This window comes from Gambusia affinis, linkage group LG23 (genome assembly GCF_019740435.1).
Source record: "Gambusia affinis linkage group LG23, SWU_Gaff_1.0, whole genome shotgun sequence".
In the NCBI taxonomy this organism is placed as follows: Eukaryota; Metazoa; Chordata; class Actinopteri; order Cyprinodontiformes; family Poeciliidae; genus Gambusia; species Gambusia affinis.
In genome coordinates this window covers 176,737-200,034 of record NC_057890.1, presented here as the reverse complement: position 1 = coordinate 200,034, position 23,298 = coordinate 176,737, and the positions used below count along the sequence as shown (strand labels likewise).

At 39.6% G+C, this 23,298-nt stretch overlaps 1 protein-coding gene across 20 annotated transcripts in view; it reads right to left on the bottom strand.

Annotated features, from left to right (window-relative positions):
• LOC122826053 (pleckstrin homology domain-containing family A member 5-like) overlaps window positions 1-23,298 on the bottom strand; it is a 142,848-nt gene that overhangs the window by 63,182 nt on the left and 56,368 nt on the right. For 2 of the 20 annotated variants that reach the window (XM_044107541.1, XM_044107542.1), the window contains exon 1: window positions 5,548-5,623. The exons of 15 other annotated variants lie outside the window; for them this stretch is intronic. Coding sequence is in view for 1 of the 5 variants with exons in the window: in XM_044107548.1 (XP_043963483.1) it covers window positions 17,910-17,931 (22 nt within the window). In the remaining 4 variants the exon portion in view is untranslated. Of the gene's footprint in view, window positions 1-5,547; window positions 5,624-5,733; window positions 5,899-17,882; window positions 17,932-23,298 lie in introns of those variants that run through there. 3 more of the 20 variants (XR_006369730.1, XM_044107540.1, XM_044107548.1) reach the window with 3 other exon arrangements.

The window sequence follows — 23,298 nt, the reverse complement described above, 5'->3', positions numbered from 1 at the left end:
TTCTACTTCTATTGGTCAGATGCTGCATCACGAGAAAACTGCTGACTCTCTCATTCTTTTCATAAACACATGAGGCTTCTTATCAACTCTAGAAAGCTCATAGGCAATGATACAAACAAGAGAAGGTTTGACCTGAATGATGCTGGGTCTGCAATAGTGATTGTTTATTTTTAAACACTGGGGAACATTGTAGTCCTTGCTTCATGGTTTTTAAAATTTCTCTTCCCTGACCTCGTAATGTACTTTCTTCAAAAAATGTCAAAAAAAATATATGTGGGGGCGTGCTCCGGTGGAGTAGAGGCTAGCGTGCCCCACACCTGGAGGCCCTCAGTCCTCGACGCGGCCGTCGCGGGTTCGATTCCCGCACCCGACGACATTTGCCGCATGTCCTCCCCCCTCTCCTGTCAGCCTACTGTGGTATAAGGGACACTAGAGCCCACAAAACGGATCCCCCTGTTGGGGAACAAAAAAAAAAAATAAAAAAAAATAAAATATGTGCTTTGGAATTTGAAAACATCCATTGTGTTGGACTTCAAAAATATAGAAATTTTGCTCTCCTGATACTGTATTCTAACTTCACCACAGATGCCAAATTGTATTTAACTAAAAGTTTACAAATAGCCAAGTAAATTAGCAATTGAGAATTTATCCAGAGAAGTGGAACATGTCATGTGTCCACATGGACTGAAAGGCCCCTCAGCAACGAAGAAGCCATTCCTCCAAAAGAAAAAGCAGTTTGCAGTCTGGCTTTGACCTTCATTTGTCTGGGACAAAGACCTTCATTTATGGAGACATGTCCTCTGCTCTAATAAAACTAAAGTGGAACTGTTTTACCACAATAACAATTATTACATTTGGAGAAAAAACTGGGACAGTTGTACCATGCTAACTTAAGGTATGCAGTGGCAGCATCATGGTGTGGGGCTGTGTGGCTCCTCAAACCAAGGACACGGGAACCTTCTGTTGCTGAGATCATTTTCCATCTGGGTATGAGTTGAACTGCCTCCCAAAACCTATTTTAGTAAATCAGTGACACAGTTTAGGAAAGGAAGTTAGGAAATTATTAAGGTGATTATACTCAAATTGATTTTTACTTTTATTTTGTAATCCTTGATAATTAAAACTGTCTGTCATTTACCCCTGCTAAACGCTTGCTTAATAAAGATGCATCAAAATTCTAATTAGGATTGTGGACATTGACATTAATTGAGTCGGTTGCCATTTTATGATTCTTCTAGTTAATGTAAAATCCATGAACATAATTCTAGAGATGTGGTGGCTTCAAACGTTCCTTTAGTGTTGGTAAAATAATAACCTTGGGGTTAATGCTGAGCCACTAAAAACTAACTAGTCTGTAACAAGTGCTCATTGTTTTTTTTTTGTTTTGGGGTTTTTTTCCCACCAGGGGGTCCTTTTTTGGGCTCTAGTGTCCCTTTTTTCATAGTAGGCTGACAGGAAAGGGGGAAGGAGAGGTGGGAAGACATGCGGCAAATGTCTTCGGGTCCGGGAATCGAACCCGCAACGGCCGCGCCGAGGACTGAAGGCCTCCAAGCGGGGCGCGCCAACCTCTACACCACCGGAGCACGCCCCACAAGTGCTCATTGTTGATAGGGAGAGAGCTACCATTAACAAGAGTGGTTATTGAAGTTATGCAGTTGCGAGGGCTACTCAGCTGATTGCTTCTTAATTGAAAAAGGTCATAACTTTTGGTAGATAGTTAAAGGCTAGTTGAGTCTCCTTCAACACCAGCTTATACAGATCATCTCTCTCAAACCTGCTCTAGGGTAAGACTCAAAGGTTTAGAGGTTTTCTGGACCTGTTAGGCAGAGAGCTGGTCAGTGGTCAGTCCCTTGATGTTGTGAGGTTTAGGTTGGGCCTGGCTATTGCGCAATAACAAGAGCGTTGCTGCTCAACATATCCATTCATTTAAGATAGCCAACTTCATGACACCATTGGCCTCCACAGTCTACAAACCTCAATCCAAGAGATCACATTGATCAGAACTGATCATGGATATTCAGTCAATAAATCTGCAAGATGTGTGTAATTTTATCATGAAAAGAATAAGGAAATAAATCTCAGGAATGTTTCTGATTACATGAAAAATAAAGGCAGTTCTGAACACTGAAGTAGATGTACCTAATGAAGTGGCCAGTGAGTATATTTTGTGTAGCTTAATTTGTCCTACTTATCCATCTAGTGAATTTTAAGTTTAAGCTTTTCCAGTCCTCTATTCGCTGTGAATGAACTGTGTTCAAAGTTCTACTCTGGTACAAACAAACCTGACTGAAATATTGCAGTAACAACCCTGAACATCACACAGTCCTTCACATTTAACTAAGCCAAGAACATGACCTCAACAAAGAAATGAGTGAAAGACAGAACATGTTTAGTTTTCCACTCTCATGACAGACCATGAGATTTGATGCAATATTTAAAATGCCACAAATAAAGAAGGAGTCTGTGTGAAAATAGAATTTTAAACTCGTGTTTCTTCTCCAGCAGAAGCATGAAATCTTAGTTTTTCCTCTTTCCCAGCATGCCATACATACTTAAAGGCTGCAAATTGAAGACACGAGCAACAGAGTTTGTTGTTGCAGTTTTGATGTGACACTTACATACATGGAAGGACACACCTAGGCACTAAATCCACACATACACACATTTATATAACTGCATTTGTTTTCATGTGTGAGAAATGTCAGCTAATATTTAATGCCAGAAGCTAACACTGTATTTTGCTTTAAATGCCACTTAAAAGATGCCCAGTGTTTAGAACCGTGGAGCAGAGCTGCCATTCAGCTCCATTCTCCATCTATTCAGACTGATAACCTTTCAGAAAAGCCACAGAACAGACTATTCTTCTCCTTCTTTCCAGTAGTCTGAATTTTCTTCTCATATTGTTTCAGTCTTTAATCTTCCCCTCAACTGACCTTATTCTCTACAATCTCTCAGCTTTAGTTTCAGGTCGCTCTCTCCCCGTCTTTCAGCCACTAAAATCTTCCACCCTCAAGCATAGAGCCATAGTGACCATAGTGGCTTGGTCTGCTCTATGCAGTAATGTCTGCTCTGTCTCGTAACACAGCTGACTAATTTTTGTTTTAATTTAATCTGTTCTGAGGAAGGGCGAGAAAAACCCTTCAAAATAAATGAAATGAAGTCTCCTCCTTATGAAGTCAGTGTCCCATATGCTAAATGTATTGCTAGAAATTTTACAGACTTTTGTTTTAAACAGGTCATGTTTGTCTCTGTGATTGAAACCATTTCAGAAAGAACTAAGGCTTTTCTTAAACACAGGACTGAAGTTCAGCTTTATACAGAAACACTGATGAATCTGTTAGATTTGGAACCTGTTGAGGACCCAAATGTAAATGGGAAATGCATGATGGAGATAGAGTTACATGAAGGACTTTCAGAACACAAGAACCAGGGCAGGAGCAACAGTAGCATCCAGCTACTTATTACAGACCTGATCTGTCATAAGAACACCAGCTGAGTTTGATCAATACAATGCAGAACATAAACTGAGGGAAAGATGAACAATGGACTCAGGAGAAACTGAAAGGACACACAGAGAATCCAAACCACAAACCAAAGCTAAGGACTAATACCAACACAACAGTCCAAACCCAAATGCACAGAACAAAATACAAAAAGAAACTCAGGACAAAGAAATGAACTAATATGGAGAGATACCAGCGACACTAAAATGATCCTCACCTATTCATACATTTTTTTGAAACATGACTCCAAATCATTGGTGGAAAATTTAAATATTCCATAATTTAGTTTGTAGAATAGTTGAAAGAAAATGTAGTTCAGAAAACTACCTATTGGAGCAACACAACCTGACACATTCATTGCTGCTGGTTACAAAGCAGCCAATCCAGGAATGCCATTAATTTTGTTTGATGCGGGTTGAGACAAGGAAGATGTTAGCTTCTGTAGTGAGTGCCAAGACAATATCCACTGGTCAGAGCCTTGTGAGTGGGGAGTCCATAAAGACCGTATCGTATGATTTATGAAATCTTTAGCTTAATTATTATTAATGGGTATTAAGGCACATTTGGTGTTTTAACTATTAGAATAGAAATGTATCAACAGATTTAGACGGAGTCTCAAGTATTTGCAGATTTCAGATATCTGCTGGTGGTTGTGTCCGCTAACTTCCAGAGCTCCACTGTAGATACCATCACAAGACAAAACCTCAGCACAGGCAGCTGAGGGTCATGACAGTCTGACTCTACTTCATGATGACCCTGTTGGAACAGCTGGGAAAGAGTGAGGCACATCCTATACTGGATGCTCATGTTCAACACTGTTGCTAGGTTGTACTGTGTGCACAGATGAGCAGTGACATAAAGAGGCCACACAAGCAGTCTGCTTTTTCCTGCATCACTAAACTGAGCCGTACACTAAATGAAGCTGTCCTCAGAGCCGGGCAGTCAGTGCAGTCAAACAGAGGCAGAGAGACCTTCCGCTTTAAGCTTCTCCCTTCAGTGGACTCTATTGCAGACTACCTACCTGCCATCTGAATACCTTGAGCCACCTCCCATCACACCAATCGTCTGCATGTCTTTCTTCACTACATTTAGGAACCTTCTTTTTGGTCTTCCTATGCACCAGATGCCTGGCAACTACAGATTTAACATATTTTTCCCTACATGCCTTCTGTTCCTTCTTTGTATGTCCAAACCGTGCGAGCCTTGCTTTTTTGTTTGCTCTAACTGAGCTGTCCTCTGTTATAAAGGGGCAGTGAATAAATCTCACTGAGCATTTGTGGGATGTGCAGGGCAAACAGGTCCAATCCATGTTGCTCCCTGCAGGACTTAAAGGATTGGATGCCAACATCTTGGAGACATACTATAACACACACTGCATGAGCATTTGGCCCAGTAGTATGTTGACCACCTGCTCAACATACTGGGCAGGTGGTCATAATATTATGCCTAATATTGTACCTGTAAATAGCTGAGTAAGATGACATTTTACCACTATTTAATCCAAATGGTAGTGTTGTTGGTTTTGGTGATGCAGTGATCAAGCTTCTTCTTGGCTAATATTTTTCTTAGTTTTCTTTCAGGTCTAATCTGCTGATTCAGATATTTACTCGTGTTTTTTTCTAATGATTCTGAGATGTAAAGCAAAAAACCAAATCTATGCTGCAGACTTTCTGTTAGAACTAGCAACTTTGAATAAAATGAACATTTCAAAATAAGTACTAAATATTGATGTCCCTTTACTAAAAATAAACATAATAGCATTGTAATTTAAATTTTTGCATATAAAAATTTATTATATAAACAATTTTCAATGTTCTATGAAAATGGCTTAGAGCATTAATCTCAGAGGAAAATAAAGCTAGTATCAGTTATTTGCTTTATGATGAACAACTGGCTCTAAATAAAGATTCTGTCCACACACTGGAAGCCAGGCACAGCAAGAGCAGCAGAGGTCATTTTTTAACGTGCATTTAGGAAATGACACCTTTAAATGAAAGCGAACACAAACAGCTCTGAGCTTCGCTGGAGCAGCTCTTTGATTCACCTTGTTTTTTCCTGACAGAAAGCCGAGGCAGCAGCTCGGCTCCTTCCTTCCTCATATTCTACCTGCCAGCGATGAAGCTCTCAGCATATGCCACCATGAGAGAATTCACAGTGTCAGTGTTTGCCCAGACTCACAGCTAAAAACACACAATGCCAATAAAGTCCACAGCTGGTTGACTTGACTCACCACAGGAGTAGTGCATGTGGTTAAGGAGGCAGGCAGGCAGGAGGACGGCTGTCTCTGTCCACTGGCTTTGCTCAGACATCAACGCTTCTTGTGTGAGTGCTGCTTAACAGCCTTCCCTCCCTCGCTTTGCCTCTCCTGGGCTGCCTGCGCGCTTCTGTTCCACTACTATCAGACAGACGTGTCAACGTAGAGCCGGGACACAGGAGAAAAAAATACCCAACAAGGATGTGAAGATAGCCAACTGAAGAAAATACAACGGATAACATTTCCTAAGCTTTATTCATGCACTGGCCACAGTGGGGCAGCACTGTCTCTAAATGGAAACCATGTACTAAGACACACTAGATCAGGGGTGTCAAACTCATTTTCATTTTGGGCCAAATTAAGATCATCAGTGTTCATAAAGTGCTGATGGTGCCAGAATATATTGATAAAACCTGCTAACAAAACTCTTAATATATAAATAAATTCTTAAAATTGAATTAGATTGTAAATCTTTTCAGTCCCGCCAGGATTTCGCGATTGTTTTTGTGGTTTTTTACAATACAAATCAAAGTGTTTGTGGTACTAATTTAGGAATATTTGTGCTTATTACTCTCAGTGTCATTAAGAATAATAACTTCTCATCAACAAAGGCTAAAGCAGCTGATTAGTAGAAGTTTGAAATACCTGCAGGTGGGAGCAAGATCACTTAGATCCAATGTTTTTCAACATTTTTTACCAAAAATCTGCATCAAATTTGCAATTATGCAATAGTGTGAAAAACTGCAAGAATTTGTTGATTTTGTGTTAATTTACGCAATAATTTGAAAGAAACAGGAGGGACTTACTGGTGTAATTTGGCAGACAATGGGGAAAAAAAGTGCTTTGATTCGATTGATAAAATAATATTTGAGCACAGTTATCTTAACTGTGTGTCCCTTTAGAGCCTAGAGGGCCACAATAAAAGCTATGGCGGGCCAGATTTGGCCCACGGGCCTTGAGTTTGACACATGCGCACAAGATTATCTACAAGATCTATAGAAACTCAACCATGCATTTATTTTTAATCACATTGCCACAGTATCTTCACAGATCTGCCTAAAAATCAATCCTCCTGCTGCAGCCGATCCAGAAAGATCTGACTAAAACCAGGAAGATGGAGAACATCACCCAGTTCTATAGTCCTTCACTGAGAGAAGAGACTTTAAAATACTGTTAGTCTATAAACCAGTGAACGGCTTATCACCACAATACATTAAAGATCTGCTGTTGGAAGGTATCAACCTTCCAGACCTCTCAGGTTCTGCATCCAGAACCAGAACCAAACATACCAACAAAGCAGGATTCAGTTTTCATGTTCCTCTAATCAGGAACAAACTTCAAGTAACCTCAGGGTTTACCCCAGTGTAATATAAGCCTAGCAGGCTTATTTTATGCTTTAATGTATCTATGCTGAAACCATGAAATCAAATTTAACAGCATTTATATGCATAATAAGCACGTTACATTTCTATATCTGTGGTTTGTGTTAAAACGTTACCATTGATGGGGCCCTGAAAGTCTGAGAGCCTTAAGCAGCAGCTTAGTTCATGTATGCCTTGGGCTGGCTCTAAATGTGATCAGCATTACATTGTGTTTTAAGATCCACTAACTGATGACTTCATTTGGATTTAATAAAAGTGCAAATAATTGATACTTATTTTAATTGCATTTTTTGATTTGTTGTGTTTAAGACACCAGTTGTGGGTTTTTATGATTTGTCAGTAATGTCTTCCAGTAACATAATTACCCAGTAATATTTTTACATTTTTTGTAAACTCAACATCTTTTAATACAGAAACACAGTGGGCTGCCTGGGTGCCCCGACCACCAGGCTTAACAAGTTTTCTGGGGGAAACCCTGAAACTGCAAAACTGCTGAAACACTGAATTTATTTCATACCATTTCAGAATGGTATCGATGCCCTCCACAAGCAGGGTAAGAAACAAAAGAACCTCCAAAGAAACTAAAGGTGAGCTTCAAGGTTAAGGTACATCAGTGGAAACTTCTCATCAAAGAGGTCAAAGGTCACATGTGGGGTACCCCAAGGTTCAGTCCTAGGACCGCTCTTATTCAATATCTATGCTCCCACTGGCTCAGGTTATAACAGGAAATAATATTAGCTACCATAACTATGCAGATGACACACAGCGTTACATTATGATGTCACCAGGTGACCTTTGACCCCATCCAATCACTGAACAGATGCTTAGAACAGATAAATGTGTGGATCTGCCAAAACTTCCTCCAGCTGAACAAAAACAAAACTGAAGTTATTATTTTTGGACCTAAAGAGGAACGATCTAGAGTCATAGATCTAGAGTTATAGATCTAGAGTTATAGATCTAGAGTCAGTGCACAGCTTCAGTTATTACAACTGAAAACCAGCGATCAGCCCGCAACCTGGGAGTAGTGATGGATTCTGACCTGAACCTTGAGAGCCACATAAAGACAGTTACAAAGTCGCCCTTCTATCACCTGAAGAACATTTCCAGGATTAAAGGACTAATGTCTCAGCCAGATCTAGACAAACTCATCCATGCGTTTATCTTCAGTCGTATTGATTATTGCAACAGCGTCTTCACAGGTCTGTCCAACAAATCAATCATACAGCTGCAGCTGATCCAGAATGCTGCTGCTGGAGTTCTCACTAAAACCAGGAAGATAGAGCACATAACACCAGTTTTAAAGTCCCTCCACTGGCTCCCTGTAGCTCAAAGAATAGACTTTAAAATACTGTTGTTAGTTTATAAATCACTGAATGGTTTAGCACCACAATACATTAAAGATTTGCTGCTGTTGTATCAACCTTCCAGAACTCTCAGGTTCTGGTTCTGGTGCTGCTCTGCATTCCCAGAACCAGAACCAAACGAGGAGAAGCAGCTTTCAGCATCTATGCACCAAAAATCTGGAACAAACTTCCAGGAAACTGTAAAACCGCTGAAACACTGACTTCCTTTAAATCTCAACTAAAAACCCACTTGTTTAGAGTTTTATTTGAAACGTAATCAATTAGAAATTTATTGACGGAATCTGACTTGATGTTGTTTTTGTTGTTGATTCCATGTTGCATTGTGTTTTTGTGTTTGATTTGATGTAAAGCACTTTGAAATGACTTGCTGCTGAAATGTGCTACACAAATAAATTTTGATTTGATTTTGATTTGATCAGTGTCAAGTAGCACCAGCTGTTGTTTCTGCCAAATATGACTTAATGAGAGTCTACCACAAAGCCCACCACTGCAAGCAAATCCTAATAAAAAGCCAGACTGAAATTTGTCACAGTGTGTAATGACAAGGCACAAGGCTTCTGGGATAATGATGTCTGTACAGATGAGACAAAACTGAAGCTCTTTGGCAAGACACATCAGCTCTATGTTCACAGACTGAAAAATGAGGGAAGGCAAGAGAAGAGCCAGGTCCCAAATTTGAAGCATGGTGGCTTGGCTGTGCTTTGGGCTGCTTGCTTTGCTGCATCTGACCAAAAGTTTCTTCAATCTGTGCAAGATACGATGAAATCTCAGAACTATCAATTAGGCCTGTTGCGATAACAAATTTTGCTGAGTGATTAATTGTCTCAAAAATGATTGGGATAAACAATAATATTGTTTGAAGACCTTTGTACACTGATTTAATGGAAATGACATAATAATCAATCATAAATTTAATGTGAAAACAAAAAGTGGATTGTTAGTCACTGACATAACTGATCATTTGCCTGTGTTCACTATGCTTGATATTAGTAATCAGTTCAATTTAAATATGACAAAGCAAATTATTAATTTAGTTAGAGTAAAATCACCTGAAGCTGTGGAAGAAATGAAAGTAGAATTTTATAAATTATAACTGGCAAAATCTTTATGTTGATGATGTTAATGAGTCATATAATATGTTCTTGGAAATATTTATGAAAATTTACAATCATTATTGTCCCCTTAAAGAATATAAACAAACATCCAAAAATAGATTGACTCCCTGGATGACAAAGAGTTTGGAGAAGGCATGTAAAAAGAAAAGCAAGTTATAGAAGGATTTCATTATGTGCCCAACTAATGAAAAAGAAGGAAAATATAAAGTATATAAAAATAAGTTAACATCAGTGCTGAGAAAGCATAAGCAGGATTGTTATGATAGGTTGCTGCAAAAATACTGCAATGATATTAAGGGTACATGGAATACAATTAATAGTATTATTAAAAACAATAAAGATAGAGATTTCTCAATAAGTATTAAACACAACAACACAATAGTGGAAAAAAAGGAGGATATTGTTGAAGTCTTTAATAAGTACTTTGTTAATATCGGTCCTAATTTAGTAAACAAATTGCCAAAGGGTAGAGATGAAAAACATAATTATAAATTTAATAATATTAATACAATGTTCCTGGGAATAGAGAGTGAAAGTGAGGTAATAGATGTAGTTAAAAAATTTAAAAATAAGAAATCCAAAGATTGTAATGATATTGACATGGCTGTTGTGAAAGAGGTAATTTATAGTATTATTAAACCTCTCAGCTATATTTGTAATAGATCATTCTTAACTGGAACCTTTCCTGACAAAATGAAGATAGCAAAGGTTTTTCCAGTTCATAAAAGTGGAGACAAGCAAATATTAACAAATTACAGGCCGATATCATTGCTACCACAATTTTCAAAAATTATTTATGAAAAGACTGGACTCCTTTCTCAATAAAAATAATATATTGAACGAGCAGCAGTACGGCTTCAGGTACAACTGCTCCACAACTTTAGCTGTGATGGAGTTTGTGGAGGTCATTGCAGCAGCAGTTGATCAGAAGCTTAATACCGTAGGTGTGTTTATTGACCTATGCAAGGCTTTTGATACTATTGACCACGCAAGACTATTGGGTAAATGTGAACTGTATGGCTTACGGGGAGTTGCATATCAGTGGTTAATAGATTACAATATGTACAAATTAACAACACTAAGTCACAGACAGACATGGTAAAATGTGGTCTTCCTCAAGGCTCAGTCCTAGGACCTAAATTATTTATACTTTATTTAAACGATATTTTTGCAGTATCCAGTCTGTTAAAGTTTATAATGTTTACAGACGATACAAATTGAATTTTTTCAGGAAAAAATATGGATGAAATAATAAAAACAGTAGAAAAAGAGTTAGCTGAGTTGAAAACATGGTTTGATTACAATAAGTTATCGTTAAATGAAGGAAAAACTAAATTCATGGTTTTCTCTGGTAATCGGAACTATAATAATGTAAAGTTATGCATAAATGGAGTTGAAATCGAAAGAGTTTATGAGACAAAATTTTTAGGGATTATCATAGATAATAAACTTAGTTGGAAGCCTCACATAGGATATATTAGAAATAAAGTTGCAAAAACTATTGGAATACTGTTTAAAATAAAAGACTTAATAAATGTTAAAGGCTTGCATGTTATATATTCCTCTTTGGTTATGCCTTATTTGTCTTATTGCTCAGAAATCTGGGGAAATGCAAGTAAAACAACTATTGATATATTAGTTAAGTTGCAAAAAAAAGCTATAAGGGTTATAAATAAGGTGGGATACCGTGAACCAACTGATAAACTCTTTATTCAAAGTAAAATATTAAAATTTAAAGATATTGTTTATACAAAAATACTGGAAATAATGTATAAAGCATTGAATAAAAGTCTTCCTTCTGGTATTCAGAAATTATTTAAGTTAAGAGAAAATAAATATAATTTGCGAGGTTTGTTTATATTTGAATGTGCAAAAGAGAAAAGTCAGATAAAGTCTAGATGTGTTTCAGTTATTGGTGTGAAACTGTGGAATGAATTGAATGATGAATTTAAGTTATGTCCTTTCTTGGTGAACTTTAAAAGAGCTTTAAAATGTAAAATGATAAAATCTTACGCTGTTATGTAGATCTATATATGTACTATGAACTTGAATCTGAATTTGAAGAAATCCTGGTAGGTTGTAAAGTAAAAAAATAGGGTAGGCAAGAATAAGCTTTGCTTCGGCCTATTCCTTTTTTGGTAAACTGTGGGTTTGTCTATTGTTCTTTTCTTTTTTTTCTTTTGTTGTTTCTTGTGTTTAATGTGGACAATTTACCAAAATAAAGTGATTGATTGATTGATTGATTGATTGATTGATTGATTGATTGATTGATTGATTGATTGATTGATTGATTGATTGATTGATTGATTGATTGATTGATTGATTGATTGATTAAATTTATGAGACATAATAATGCATGGGATTTCCTGCCAAAGATAGATATACTTTATTTTCAAAAGAACATTTAACACTGGAACTGATAAAATAAACAAAACAACCAAAAACAAAAATAAAATGGATTCTCAGTCTCTATTAACAAAAATGTACTTGAATAAAAACACCAGAGTGTAAATAAATACTGGATTTAACCCAAAGAGTGCAGATTATGAAGTCTGTAAACCATATTGCCATTCAATAATCATTAGATTTAAATAGAGAAGATGGAACATCGACTACCTGATGCAATAGTTCACACTACATGTTAGTTCACACCTACATTTTCCCCTTATGACAACCTGAGAACTTTAATCGTTCTAAGATTCTCTTGTGATTTCATAACAGATCATCCTGTAGTTTGTGGTGTGTTAGTGGCCGCTCCATCTAAATCAGGGGTTTTCCCCGACTGGGAGCTTAACGCAGCCTGTTGAATGTGACAGGTAGCCAATCAGAAAGCACGGATTCTTTCTGACAGGAAATAACAGAGGGGAATCCCAAACAGCTGACACAGCACAACTGGAAGTCCAGCAGACATTGGAGATAATATATGGAAACAACATTAATGTTTATAAAACATTTGGTGTAAAGAATATAGAAATGATGAGGGGAGGAGTTAGGAATTTCTACGCAGTTGATGAACCCAGTAACTTTTCAGCTGTTCTTCATTAACGTGACATAAATAGGTTCTAATGATTTTCATTCAGTCAGGACGTTACACTGACACTAGAACCACATGCACTGCAGGTAGATTGTACTAAAGCATTGATTAATGCCTGGTTTTAAAATGAGTTAAAACCAGGCATTAATTATTTTGTATTCCATTATTTTGTGCCCATTGTTGGACGCCACACAGCACGATCAGGCACGATGGAACCCGATCGAACCGTTATACCTAGGACTTCTGTTGGCTAATGTGTGATCTCTCAGGTTTTGAAAATGGGCCGACAGATCTAAGATCGTGTAGTGTGAACTGGACATTACAATAAGGAAATGAGGAAGGGAGGGTCAGTGGAGAGCAACAGAGTTGAGCCTTTTTTCATTCAGTGTCAACAGAAAAAGGCCAGAAGAGACGATAAAGCCGACAATTAAAATGGTGTCAATAGTTTTAATTCATCGTACGATTAATTGATTTATCATTTATTGTGACAGGCCTACTACCAATGCATTCTGGAGAGAAATGTGCTGCCTAGGGTCAGAAAGCTTGGTCTCTGCCGCAGGTCTTAGGTCTTCCAAAAGGATAATGACCCAAACCACACAGCTAGAAACATCCAAGAATTGCTAAGATCTAAATATTGGACAATTCTGAACTAGCCTTCTCTGAGCCCTGATCTAAATCCTGCTGAACATCTGTGGAAGGAGATGAAATACTTTCTTTGGTGTAGGCACCTTTAAACCTGGAGCAACTGAAGCAGTTTGCCTTGAGGACCAGGCCACGATACTTGTGTAAAGGTGCAGAAGCCTCAGAGAGTTTTGATTGCAGTTATTGCCTCAAAAAGTTATGCAGAAAATTGTTAAGTTGCATGTCCCATCACTTTTGTTGGGACTTCTTTCATTAGATAGTATCTTAATCTTAAAAGCAATACATGTTTTTATATTGTAAAGAAGGTTCAACTTTATTAGACCTTAAGCTTGGTTTCATAGTTTTTATTTTAGTTTTCCGAGCCTAGTTAGGTCATTAAATGCGACGCAGTTCGAGAGAAAAAGAGTATCATGAGACTCGATGTTTATGTTCTGTTGTTGTTATGGTTCTCACTGCTCACTGCCCGGATATTGCTAAGCGCTGTCTGTGCCAGAGCTAGAGACCAGAAGCGACACGGTTCTTACATGAGAACAACTCGGTTGTCGTTGTAATTCATCTGTTGCTGAAAGAAGTAAAGTTCATGCAAGAGGTTTTTTCTATTTTTTGTCGCGTATCTTCACCTACACCAGCGCCTCCGTTACCCTGGAAACCAAAAGCGCGACAACTGGTGTCAGAAGCGGGATCATCTACAGGACTCTTGCGAGTGAATTCAATCGCAAAGATAATATCCAAGCCCATCCTGAATTAATTACCAACACATGCAGCCCAGCAGAGGGCGTTCTCAAACTCCAAGTCCAAATCGTGGAACAACTGGCCCATGTTTTAAGTGTGGAGAGACAGGACATTTTAGGAAGGACTGCAGTAGGGCTCCCAGTCCTGTGACTGCAAGACACAATAGTGACAAGTATATAGACAACCCACTGCAGTCAAATGGAAGCACAACCTCAGATTCCCAACTACAAGGCAGACAGGTTGGCTGCACAGAAAGGAGGGGTGAGAGTCTGCAAATTCTTTTGACCATAAATGATATCCCAATGCAGGCCGTAGCTGATACTGGAGCTCAGACAACTGTGATATCAGAAGAGCTGTATCAGAGAATCCTGAATGGTAACCCTGCACCTACAGACCTACACCATACATACCTACTAAATGCAGGAGTTGGAGATGGCATGAAAGCTAAACATGGACTCACAGTGACCTTCCAGATTGGGTCCAAATCCATAGACTGGGAAGTGCATGTAGCCCCTATAAGAGACTCTGTCCTCCTTGGATTGGATCTGATGAAGGCCCATGATGTTGTCATCTATACCCAAGGCAAAGTTTTCATTGGAGATGAATTGGTCCCCTCCAAAATTGTGCGAGATGATGGCTCAGACTACTGTGTGGCTAGAGTAACTCTGGAAAGAACCTCAATCATCCCAGCCAAATCTGAATGTGTCATGTGGGGTGAAGTGGAGGACCCACAGCCAGGGGTTACTGCATTATTGGAACCCCTGAACATTGCAAATAATGTAGCCTCTGGAAGTGTTGTTGTCACCATGAAGACAAAGGTGCCAGTCAGAGTGTGCAATTTTTCAACCAAGAGAGTGGCTCTACAGAGAGGAGTATGTCTTGGACTCCTAGTTGAGGTTTATCCTCTACCCCCATTTGCACCAAAACCAAATTCAATGCCTGCACCATCACTGGTGGTTGGGAGGGTAGCAACAATCTCTGACATTCCTGAGCATCTCCAAAGTTTGGTGGCTACATAAGTGAGACCCTCAGTGAGGAACAGCAACAGCGATTCATTCAGCTACTCCTCATGTACCAATCCATCTTTGCTAAAAGTGACTCTGACCATGGCTACTTATCCGCTGTAACACACAAAATTGACACTGGGTCTGCCAAACCTGTGCGTCAACCTGTGAGAAGAACCCCTCTTGGATTTCAAGGCGAGGAGGAAGTACATCTTAAAAAAATGCTGGCAGATGGCGTAATCACACCATCAGCATCTGAGTGGGCCTCTCCAGTGGTCCTAGTTCGAAAAAAGGATGGAGGAGTAAGATGGTGCGTATTATCGCTGTCTGAACAATCTAACAATCAAGGATGCTTATCCATTACCCCAGATTGAAGAATGTCTTGATGTTGTGGGTGGAGCCACAATGTTCTCTACTCTCGACCTTCAATCCGGCTATTGGCAGATTGCAGTGGATAGTAAAGATCGAGAAAAGACAGCATTCATCACCAAATGGGGCCTTTATGAATACACTCGAATGCCATTTGGACTATGCAATGCTCCAAGTACGTTTCAGAGAGCAATGGAGCTCGTTCTCGGGGGCCTTCAGTGGGAAACTCTTCTCATCTACCTGGATGATGTCATTGTCATTGGAAATGGAGTAGACCAAAGTTTGGATCGGCTCGAGCAGGTTTTCCAGAGGTTCCAAAGCTATGGATTAAAGTTAAAACCAGCAAAATGTCATCTGCTGCAGGAAGAAGTTCTCTTCTTGGGTCACATTGTGAGTGGCAAAGGAATCAGTCCAAATCCAGCCCTCATAAAGGATGTACAGCAGTGGAACTCCCCCAATAACTTACAGGAACTACAAACTTTTCTTGGGCTGTGTAACTATTACCGGAAGTTTGTACCCAATTTTGCAGAGCTGGCAAGCCCCCTCCATACTCTTCTCAAAAAGGGGACAGTGTTCCTATGGACTGATGAGCAGCAGTCTGCATTTGAGGCTCAAAGAGAAACTGACCACTGCACCAGTGTTGGGGTATCCCCAAGCTGAAGGGAAGTTCATTCTGGATACGGATGCCTCAAACAACAGTGTTGGTGCTGTTTTGTCACAAGTACAGTGGGGAGAGGAACGAGTTCTGAGCTATGCGAGTAGCCGCCTTTCACCAGCTCAACAGAAGTATTGTGTCACTCGTCGTGAATTACTTGCTGTTGTTCGTTTCACACGGCAGTTCCGCCACTATCTACTAGGTAGAAAGTTTCTACTTAGAACTGACCATGGCAGTCTCATCTGGCTTTTTAGGTTCAAAAGTCCTGAAGGACAACTAGCCCGCTGGCTTGAAGAATTAAGCCAGTATGACTTTCAGATTGAACATCGAGCTGGCAAACAACATGGTAATGCAGATGCCATGTCAAGGATGCCAGGAGAAAAGGTGGAGAACTGTGACTGTTACCAGGCAGGGATTAACCTGTCAGATCTGCCATGTAAAGGGTGCAGGTACTGCCAAAAAATTCATATCCAGTGGGCTAAGTTTGAAGATGACTTGGATGATGTTGTGCCTCTAGCCTTAAGGTGCATCCAGCCCAGAAGCAGCACCAGTAATGGTGATCAGCCATTTGTGCACCTACCAGAAAGGCCAGAAGTCAATTGGGTTGAATCCCTAAGTCCTGAGCAACTGGCAAGAAACCACCTTTGCACTGCACAAGAATGGCAGAAAAAGGTGCATGACCTCCGGGCCAAAGAACACTTCTACAGTGTAGGAGATCTGGTGTTTGTCAGAGACGATTCAAAGAAGAAAGGGTTAAGCCATAAGCTTCAGAAACTATGGAAAGGCCCGTTAATTATTGCAGCTTGCTGTGGTCCTGTGCTGTATGAAATACAAGGTCCCAAGCGCAGGACAGTGATGCACCACGATCGGCTCAAGCCGTATGACAGTGACGTGATACCAGTCTGGGTTTTACGTCAAAGAAGCAGACTGCTTAAGAATTTCCAAGACCAAGAATTTCAACCAGCAGAAGAGGATGTTCCCCTGATTCCTCTACTACCGCTGTCAGATGATCAGAATGAAGACCTCCAGCCCAAGGATCCAGGATGCTGGCCAGATGAAAGACAGGGGGATTCAAATTCTTCAGAAAAGACTGTTAAAACATCTAGTGGTCGTCTAGTCAAAAGACCGCAGAGATTTAGGCACTAGTTTAGTTAGTGAGTTAGTTGAATGTTAGAATTGCAGAATTTAAATAACTTGGTTTATGTTTTCTTGCCCTTATGGCATATACATTTCAGTAGTTACGTTCTTATAACTACCACTTCTTTCTCAATTTTGGCTGTATAACTTGTACTGAAGGGACTCAGTATTCCTAAAAGGAGGGATAGTGTAAAGAAGGTTCAACTTTATTAGACCTTAAGCTTGGTTTCGTAGTTTCTATTTTAGTTTTCCGAGCCTAGTTAGGTCATTAAATGCAACACAGTTCGAGAGAAAAAGAGTATCACGAGACTCGATGTTTATGTTCTGTTGTTGTTATGGTTCTCACTGCTCACTGCCCGGATATTGCTAAGCGCTGTCTGTGCCAGAGCTAGAGACCAGAAGCGACACGGTTCTTACATGAGAACAACTCGGTTGTCGTTGTAATTCATCTGTTGCTGAAAGAAGTAAAGTTCATGCAAGAGGTTTTTTCTATTTTTTGTCGCGTATCTTCACCTACACCAACCGTTACCCTGGAAACCAAAAGCGCGACAATATTCAGAACTTTTAAACTAAAAATGGACATTTTAGTCTCAAAATGGAAAATCAAGTTCTGCTCACCGTGTTCCAGCAGCTAATTGTCCACGAGGAAGCTGTTCCATCATCCTCCAGGGTGCACTGGTTGATGGCTAATTAGATGCCAACAAGCTCAGTGCAGTTACACACATTCTGCAGATATCCTAAACAAAAACATTAACAATGCTCCAGCTTTATTTGCAACAGTTGACAGACTCACAAACCCTCCTATCACGTTACCACCTGAATTTCAGTCTATTGCCGCCTGCAACCAGTTTTCCAGTTTCTTTTCAGAGAAAATTCAAAAAATCAGAGGATTAATCTGCACATCCACTATAAAGTCAGTACCAACACTGAACCCAAACAAAACAAATACAGGAAAAATGACCCAATTTCAACTATTTAATTATAAAACCCTAGAGAAAATTATAAGTCAACTCAGCTCCAGTTCCTGCTGTCTGGATGTTCTACCCTCACATTTCTTTAAGAAAGTTCTGCCTGTTGTTGCTACTGATCTGATCCAAATAGTAACTCATCGCTCTCATCAGGCGTTTTCCCCCAGGCTTTGAAAACAGCAGTAATCAAACCACTGATAAAAAAGAACAATCTGGACAAATCACTACTGCAGAATTACAGGCCAACCTCTGACCTCTGACCTCCCATTCATCAGCAAAGTTATTGAAAAAGTTGTGTGTAAACAGTTAAAATTGTTTCCTAAAGATAACCAACCGCTTTGACTCCTTCCAGTCTGGTTTCCGGTCTCACCGCAGCACAGAGACTGGCCTAGTCAAAGTGTTCAATGACATCCATATAAATATGGACTGTGGGAGAACCAAACTTCCAGAAAACTGTAAAACAGCTGAAACACTGACTTCCTTTAAATCTCAACTAAAAACCCACTTGATTAGAGTTGTATTTGAAACGTGATCAATTAGAAATTTAATGATGGAATCTGACTTAATGTTGTGTTTTGATTGCACAAAAATCCGTGAGGGACGGCGGAGTCCCTGCTCGACATTCCATGAAAGAGGTGTATGGAGCCTGGTGCCAGAAGCCCTTTGAAAGGCTGTAAACATGGTTTTAAACTGTGTGAGTGGGAATAAAAATAACAATAAGTATTTTGTTCCATAAAACACAGTAGGAGTGTAACAGGTAAACCTTTTATGGATGCAAACTCCACTAAAAACCAACCTGTTTAGGATTGCATTTAAAACGTAATCAACTACAAATTTACTGATGGAACTTGACTCATTGTCGTGTTTTGATTATTGATTCTATGTTGCATTGTGTTTCTGTGTCTGATATGATGTAAAGCACTTTGAAATACCTTGCTGCTGAAATGTGCTATACAAATAAAATTTGATTGATTGATTGATTCTTTATCTCTTCTGTGAAAAACCAATAACAATGTTTCACCCTGTGTTGCTTGGCAACTATAGTAAAAATGAGAAAAAGGACATGTTTGAGACCTTATACACCGGCCACTCGGCTGGATGAGCACTAGAGACTGTCACCTCATTGCACAAGATTCATAGGAAATAAATGAAGACAGACATTTCTACATGAATGTTTAAAACAAAATGACTTCCTAATACAAAAACATGGAAAACTGAGAATCTTCAGACAGGTTTGGTTTGAGAAAATTTTCATTTTTGGAAACATAATGGCAGTTCTTACACGGCCTATGTGGGCAGTTGCCCTGACCGGCATCAGTAAGGGGCAGGGCACCAAGAATTAGGAAATAATATATACTTTATTTGTCAGTTGTATCCTGACTTGTATCCTAATACCTGTATGAATCTGTAGTGGACTAAGTGTCCCTTGGTTGCTCTGGTATACTGGGAGAATCCAACACCTCCTTTGTGCTGCAAAAATAATAATAATAATAATAATAATAATAATAATAATAATAATAATAATAATAATAATAATAATAATAATAATAATAATAATAATAATAATAAAATGCCTGCATCTTAACCGGCTGGAGTGCAACAAGAGCAGCTTTCTCAAGACACCATCCTGCACCATAACAACTGTGTGCACATTTATATTTCAAGCTTTCAGAGATAGGCATTGTGATTAATCATGATATGTATATACCTTCATCTTTTAAAAAGACATATCTCTTTTTGTGTTTGCATAGAATCATTCTTCACAATAAGTCAGTTTTTACACGGTCTATGTGGGCAGTTGCCCTGACCGGCATCTAGATCTGACAGATGGGAAAGCAGGCCTTCTTTCTGACAATAAACTAAAATCGGACAAAATTATGCAGAAAATCTAGAAGCCTTTTCATTCATCTGCCAAATAAAAAGATGCCAAGAGGGTACAGCAAGTATGACTAGCTCTTTATTGAACTGTTCACACACTGAAGCACTCAGATCAGGAGCGTGGACAGTATTCATACAGATCTGGGCTGGAATATGAGGAGAACAACTTATCTGTGAATCTTCCACCACACAGAAAAAGAATTGTACAAAGCAGGCACGGCACCGTCTCTGCCACTAGCAGTCTAACTTCAAGCTGCTGTTGTCATGGTTACCCATCTCCACACATCCTCTGTCTGCACAAGCACAGAGCCAGCGAGACATACTCTGTGTGCATGCCAATAAGCTGAGAGAAAGCAGGAAAGGGAACATGGATGGGGAGATATGACCAATGCAGGGAAGGTGATGGAGGGATCGAAGGAAAAGACAAACTGCCCCTTCGTTCATCTCCTCATCCCACCTTCAAACTGTCTCCCTGAATCCATCAGATTCCAGGCAATCTACACACACACGCACACACACATACACACACTCGCTCTGTTTACTCAAAGAAGTGAAGAGGACATCTGAGCTGTTATTTAGGCTGACATTCAGCTGTTTTAAGAGCTCATGACTTATGCAATAAATTTTCCCAGAAAAATGTACCTCTGGTTACTGAAAGGATGCTCCAGTGTCACACACACGCACACATACACAACCAGAGAATAAAAGCAGCATCTCACATCCAGAAAGCAGGCCGAACAAAACGAAGCATCAGTGTAATCTAAAGTCACCATGTCTCTCCCAGGATGTAACAGGGTGGGGGGAAGCGCAGGGGGTTGAAACTAAACGACAGGGTGCAGAGTGCAGCAGGCACACGGGAAAACAAGAGCAGAGAGACAGTGGATTTCTATAGCATAATTTATGCACAGTTAAAGTGCTTTACAGGAAAATATAGAAGCACAGTTACAGAAAATTCATTGTGGGAAATGACAAAAAGAAAAAAAATCCACCCTTCCATTGGGCACTCCTGGTCCTGGAGGGCCGGTCTCCTGCAACTTTTAGATGTATCTCTACTTCAACACACTTGAGTCAAATAATGAGGTCATTAGCAGAACTCTGGAGAACCCGACTGCACTGGTGTAGAATTATGACACGTCTCGAATCAATGGCACGTCATGAAAAAGCTGGATAGAGGTCGGATAAAAGCAAAACAGGCAGACTAGGGTTGCATTTTTCTGCTGTGTGAATGAAGCCAGAGACAGACAACATGCACACACACACAACTAAGGACAGTTTAAAGAGACCAATAAAGCAAACAGTTGTATTTTTGGACTGTGTTAGTAATCCAGAGAAAAAACCCTGTAAAAGTCCAATTTTATCTGTTAACAACTTTTACATTACACAAATAACATTAAGTTATAAAGTTTATAGGAACCTTACAGTAAAAAACCAACAAATTGAGATCATCTGAAGTTTTCAGGAAGCTTTAGGGACAGAAACTAAATCTGCTTCATCAGCTTTAGCAATGCTAGATCTGACACTCGACATGAGAAGAGCACTGCTGGCAGAATTTATCCCTGCGGTAAAAAACACTGGTTGCCACATGCTGGAAACCTCCACACTCACTCTCTTTCTGAAATATTTGGGCATTGTTCATATAGAGATGTTAGCAGCCAGAGTTCATGGAGCCAAACAATTGAAGGCATGAAGTTCACTTCTACACTTCTCTGTGGATTTCAGCTAAAGTATGAGAGGAACTGAAGCTCTTGTGTTTTATTCAGGGGTTTGATTCTGTTTTTTTTTTTTTTCTTTGTTTAGTCTCATATAATTATATATTAGCATATGCACAGGTATACAGATTAGAATTGTATCAATGTTTGCCTTCTGAGGTTATGAAGTGACTTCATTCCCAGATCTACTGGAGTTCTAACATGGAGAGCTTTTTTGCTGCTGTATGTTGAAATCCTGAATGTGCCAACCAGTTCATTCATTTTTTTTTTTTTTTTACTATAATTAATATAAAAGATTATAGTGTAAAATGATAAATGACATATGGACAGCCAAAATGCTCCAGAAGATACAAAACTTTCTGATGAAACTAAAACAAATATTACTGTGAAAAGAGCCAGTGTTGTACTGTGTAGAAATCTATTCCATATCCAGCTAAACTATGGAACCTAAAACCACCCATATGTGCCACGAGTGCTACGATGAGTGCAGACTCAGTAAGGGTTATTAAAATAACTTAAAAGAAAATATCAGTTTACACAAACCTTTGGAACTTTAGAACCCGTCCTGGCCTCATTCCAACCAGGCAGCTAAGCTGGCAGAAATATTCTGGACTTGCTGGTAGCTATAACGGATTTGCATATTAAAACTGGGGCTGGAGTGAAGGTGCTTGCTGACAGCAGATCATTCACTACCCCAGCCTCAACACTGTGTGTGTCTATATGAAATCGAGGTTCAGGATAAAGGCAAGCAAAGTAGAAGGAAGGTGCAGTACCCACTATGCCAGCAGGGTACATCGTTTCACACCCCAAGTCACACCCTACATCTTTTCTTGTATGGTGCTGTGTCTGTTAGGAAGGAGAAGATAGATCCAAAGGCTTTGATACAAAGTCCCCTCTATGGGCCAGCTCATCCTGCACTCATCACCAGAGCAGAGTCTGTGATTAGAGACCCTTGAGAAATGTGTGATGTCAGACAGAAGCTACTGCAGAATGGCCATCATACCGCTGCAGGAGAACGCAGGTCAGAAAAGCAACCTGGTCAGCAGCCTAGGACCTAGAGACCCCATGGACCAGCCAGGACCAAAGGGGTAAGTCATGGTTGGTCCAACCAACCCCTCCAACAAAACATTACCAACCAACACCCATAAAACCTTATTTCACCCCCACCCAACCAAGCCCTAATCACCACAACTACCAGTCCAACTGCTGGGTTAGGAACACTCAGGAAGTACCCAGCCCTGTAACTGCTTTCATTTAAATAGGAAACAAAAGTCATTCCTAATGCAGTGAAAATAAAATGTTGACTGTTACATTATTAACTGGAACCAGTCTGAGTCTGTCCGGAAAAATGTAGAAACATCTACGCCAGATGTCCTCAGGGCCCACTGTCCTGTATGTGTTAAGTGTTTCCCTGCAGCTGCACACCTGAATTAAATTAATGGGTGACTAACAGGCTTCTGGAGCAATTGGAGGCAGCAAATGAGGTAATGTAATCATTTGAGTCAGCTGTACTGGAGTAGGGAGACATTTCAAACATGTAGGACAATGG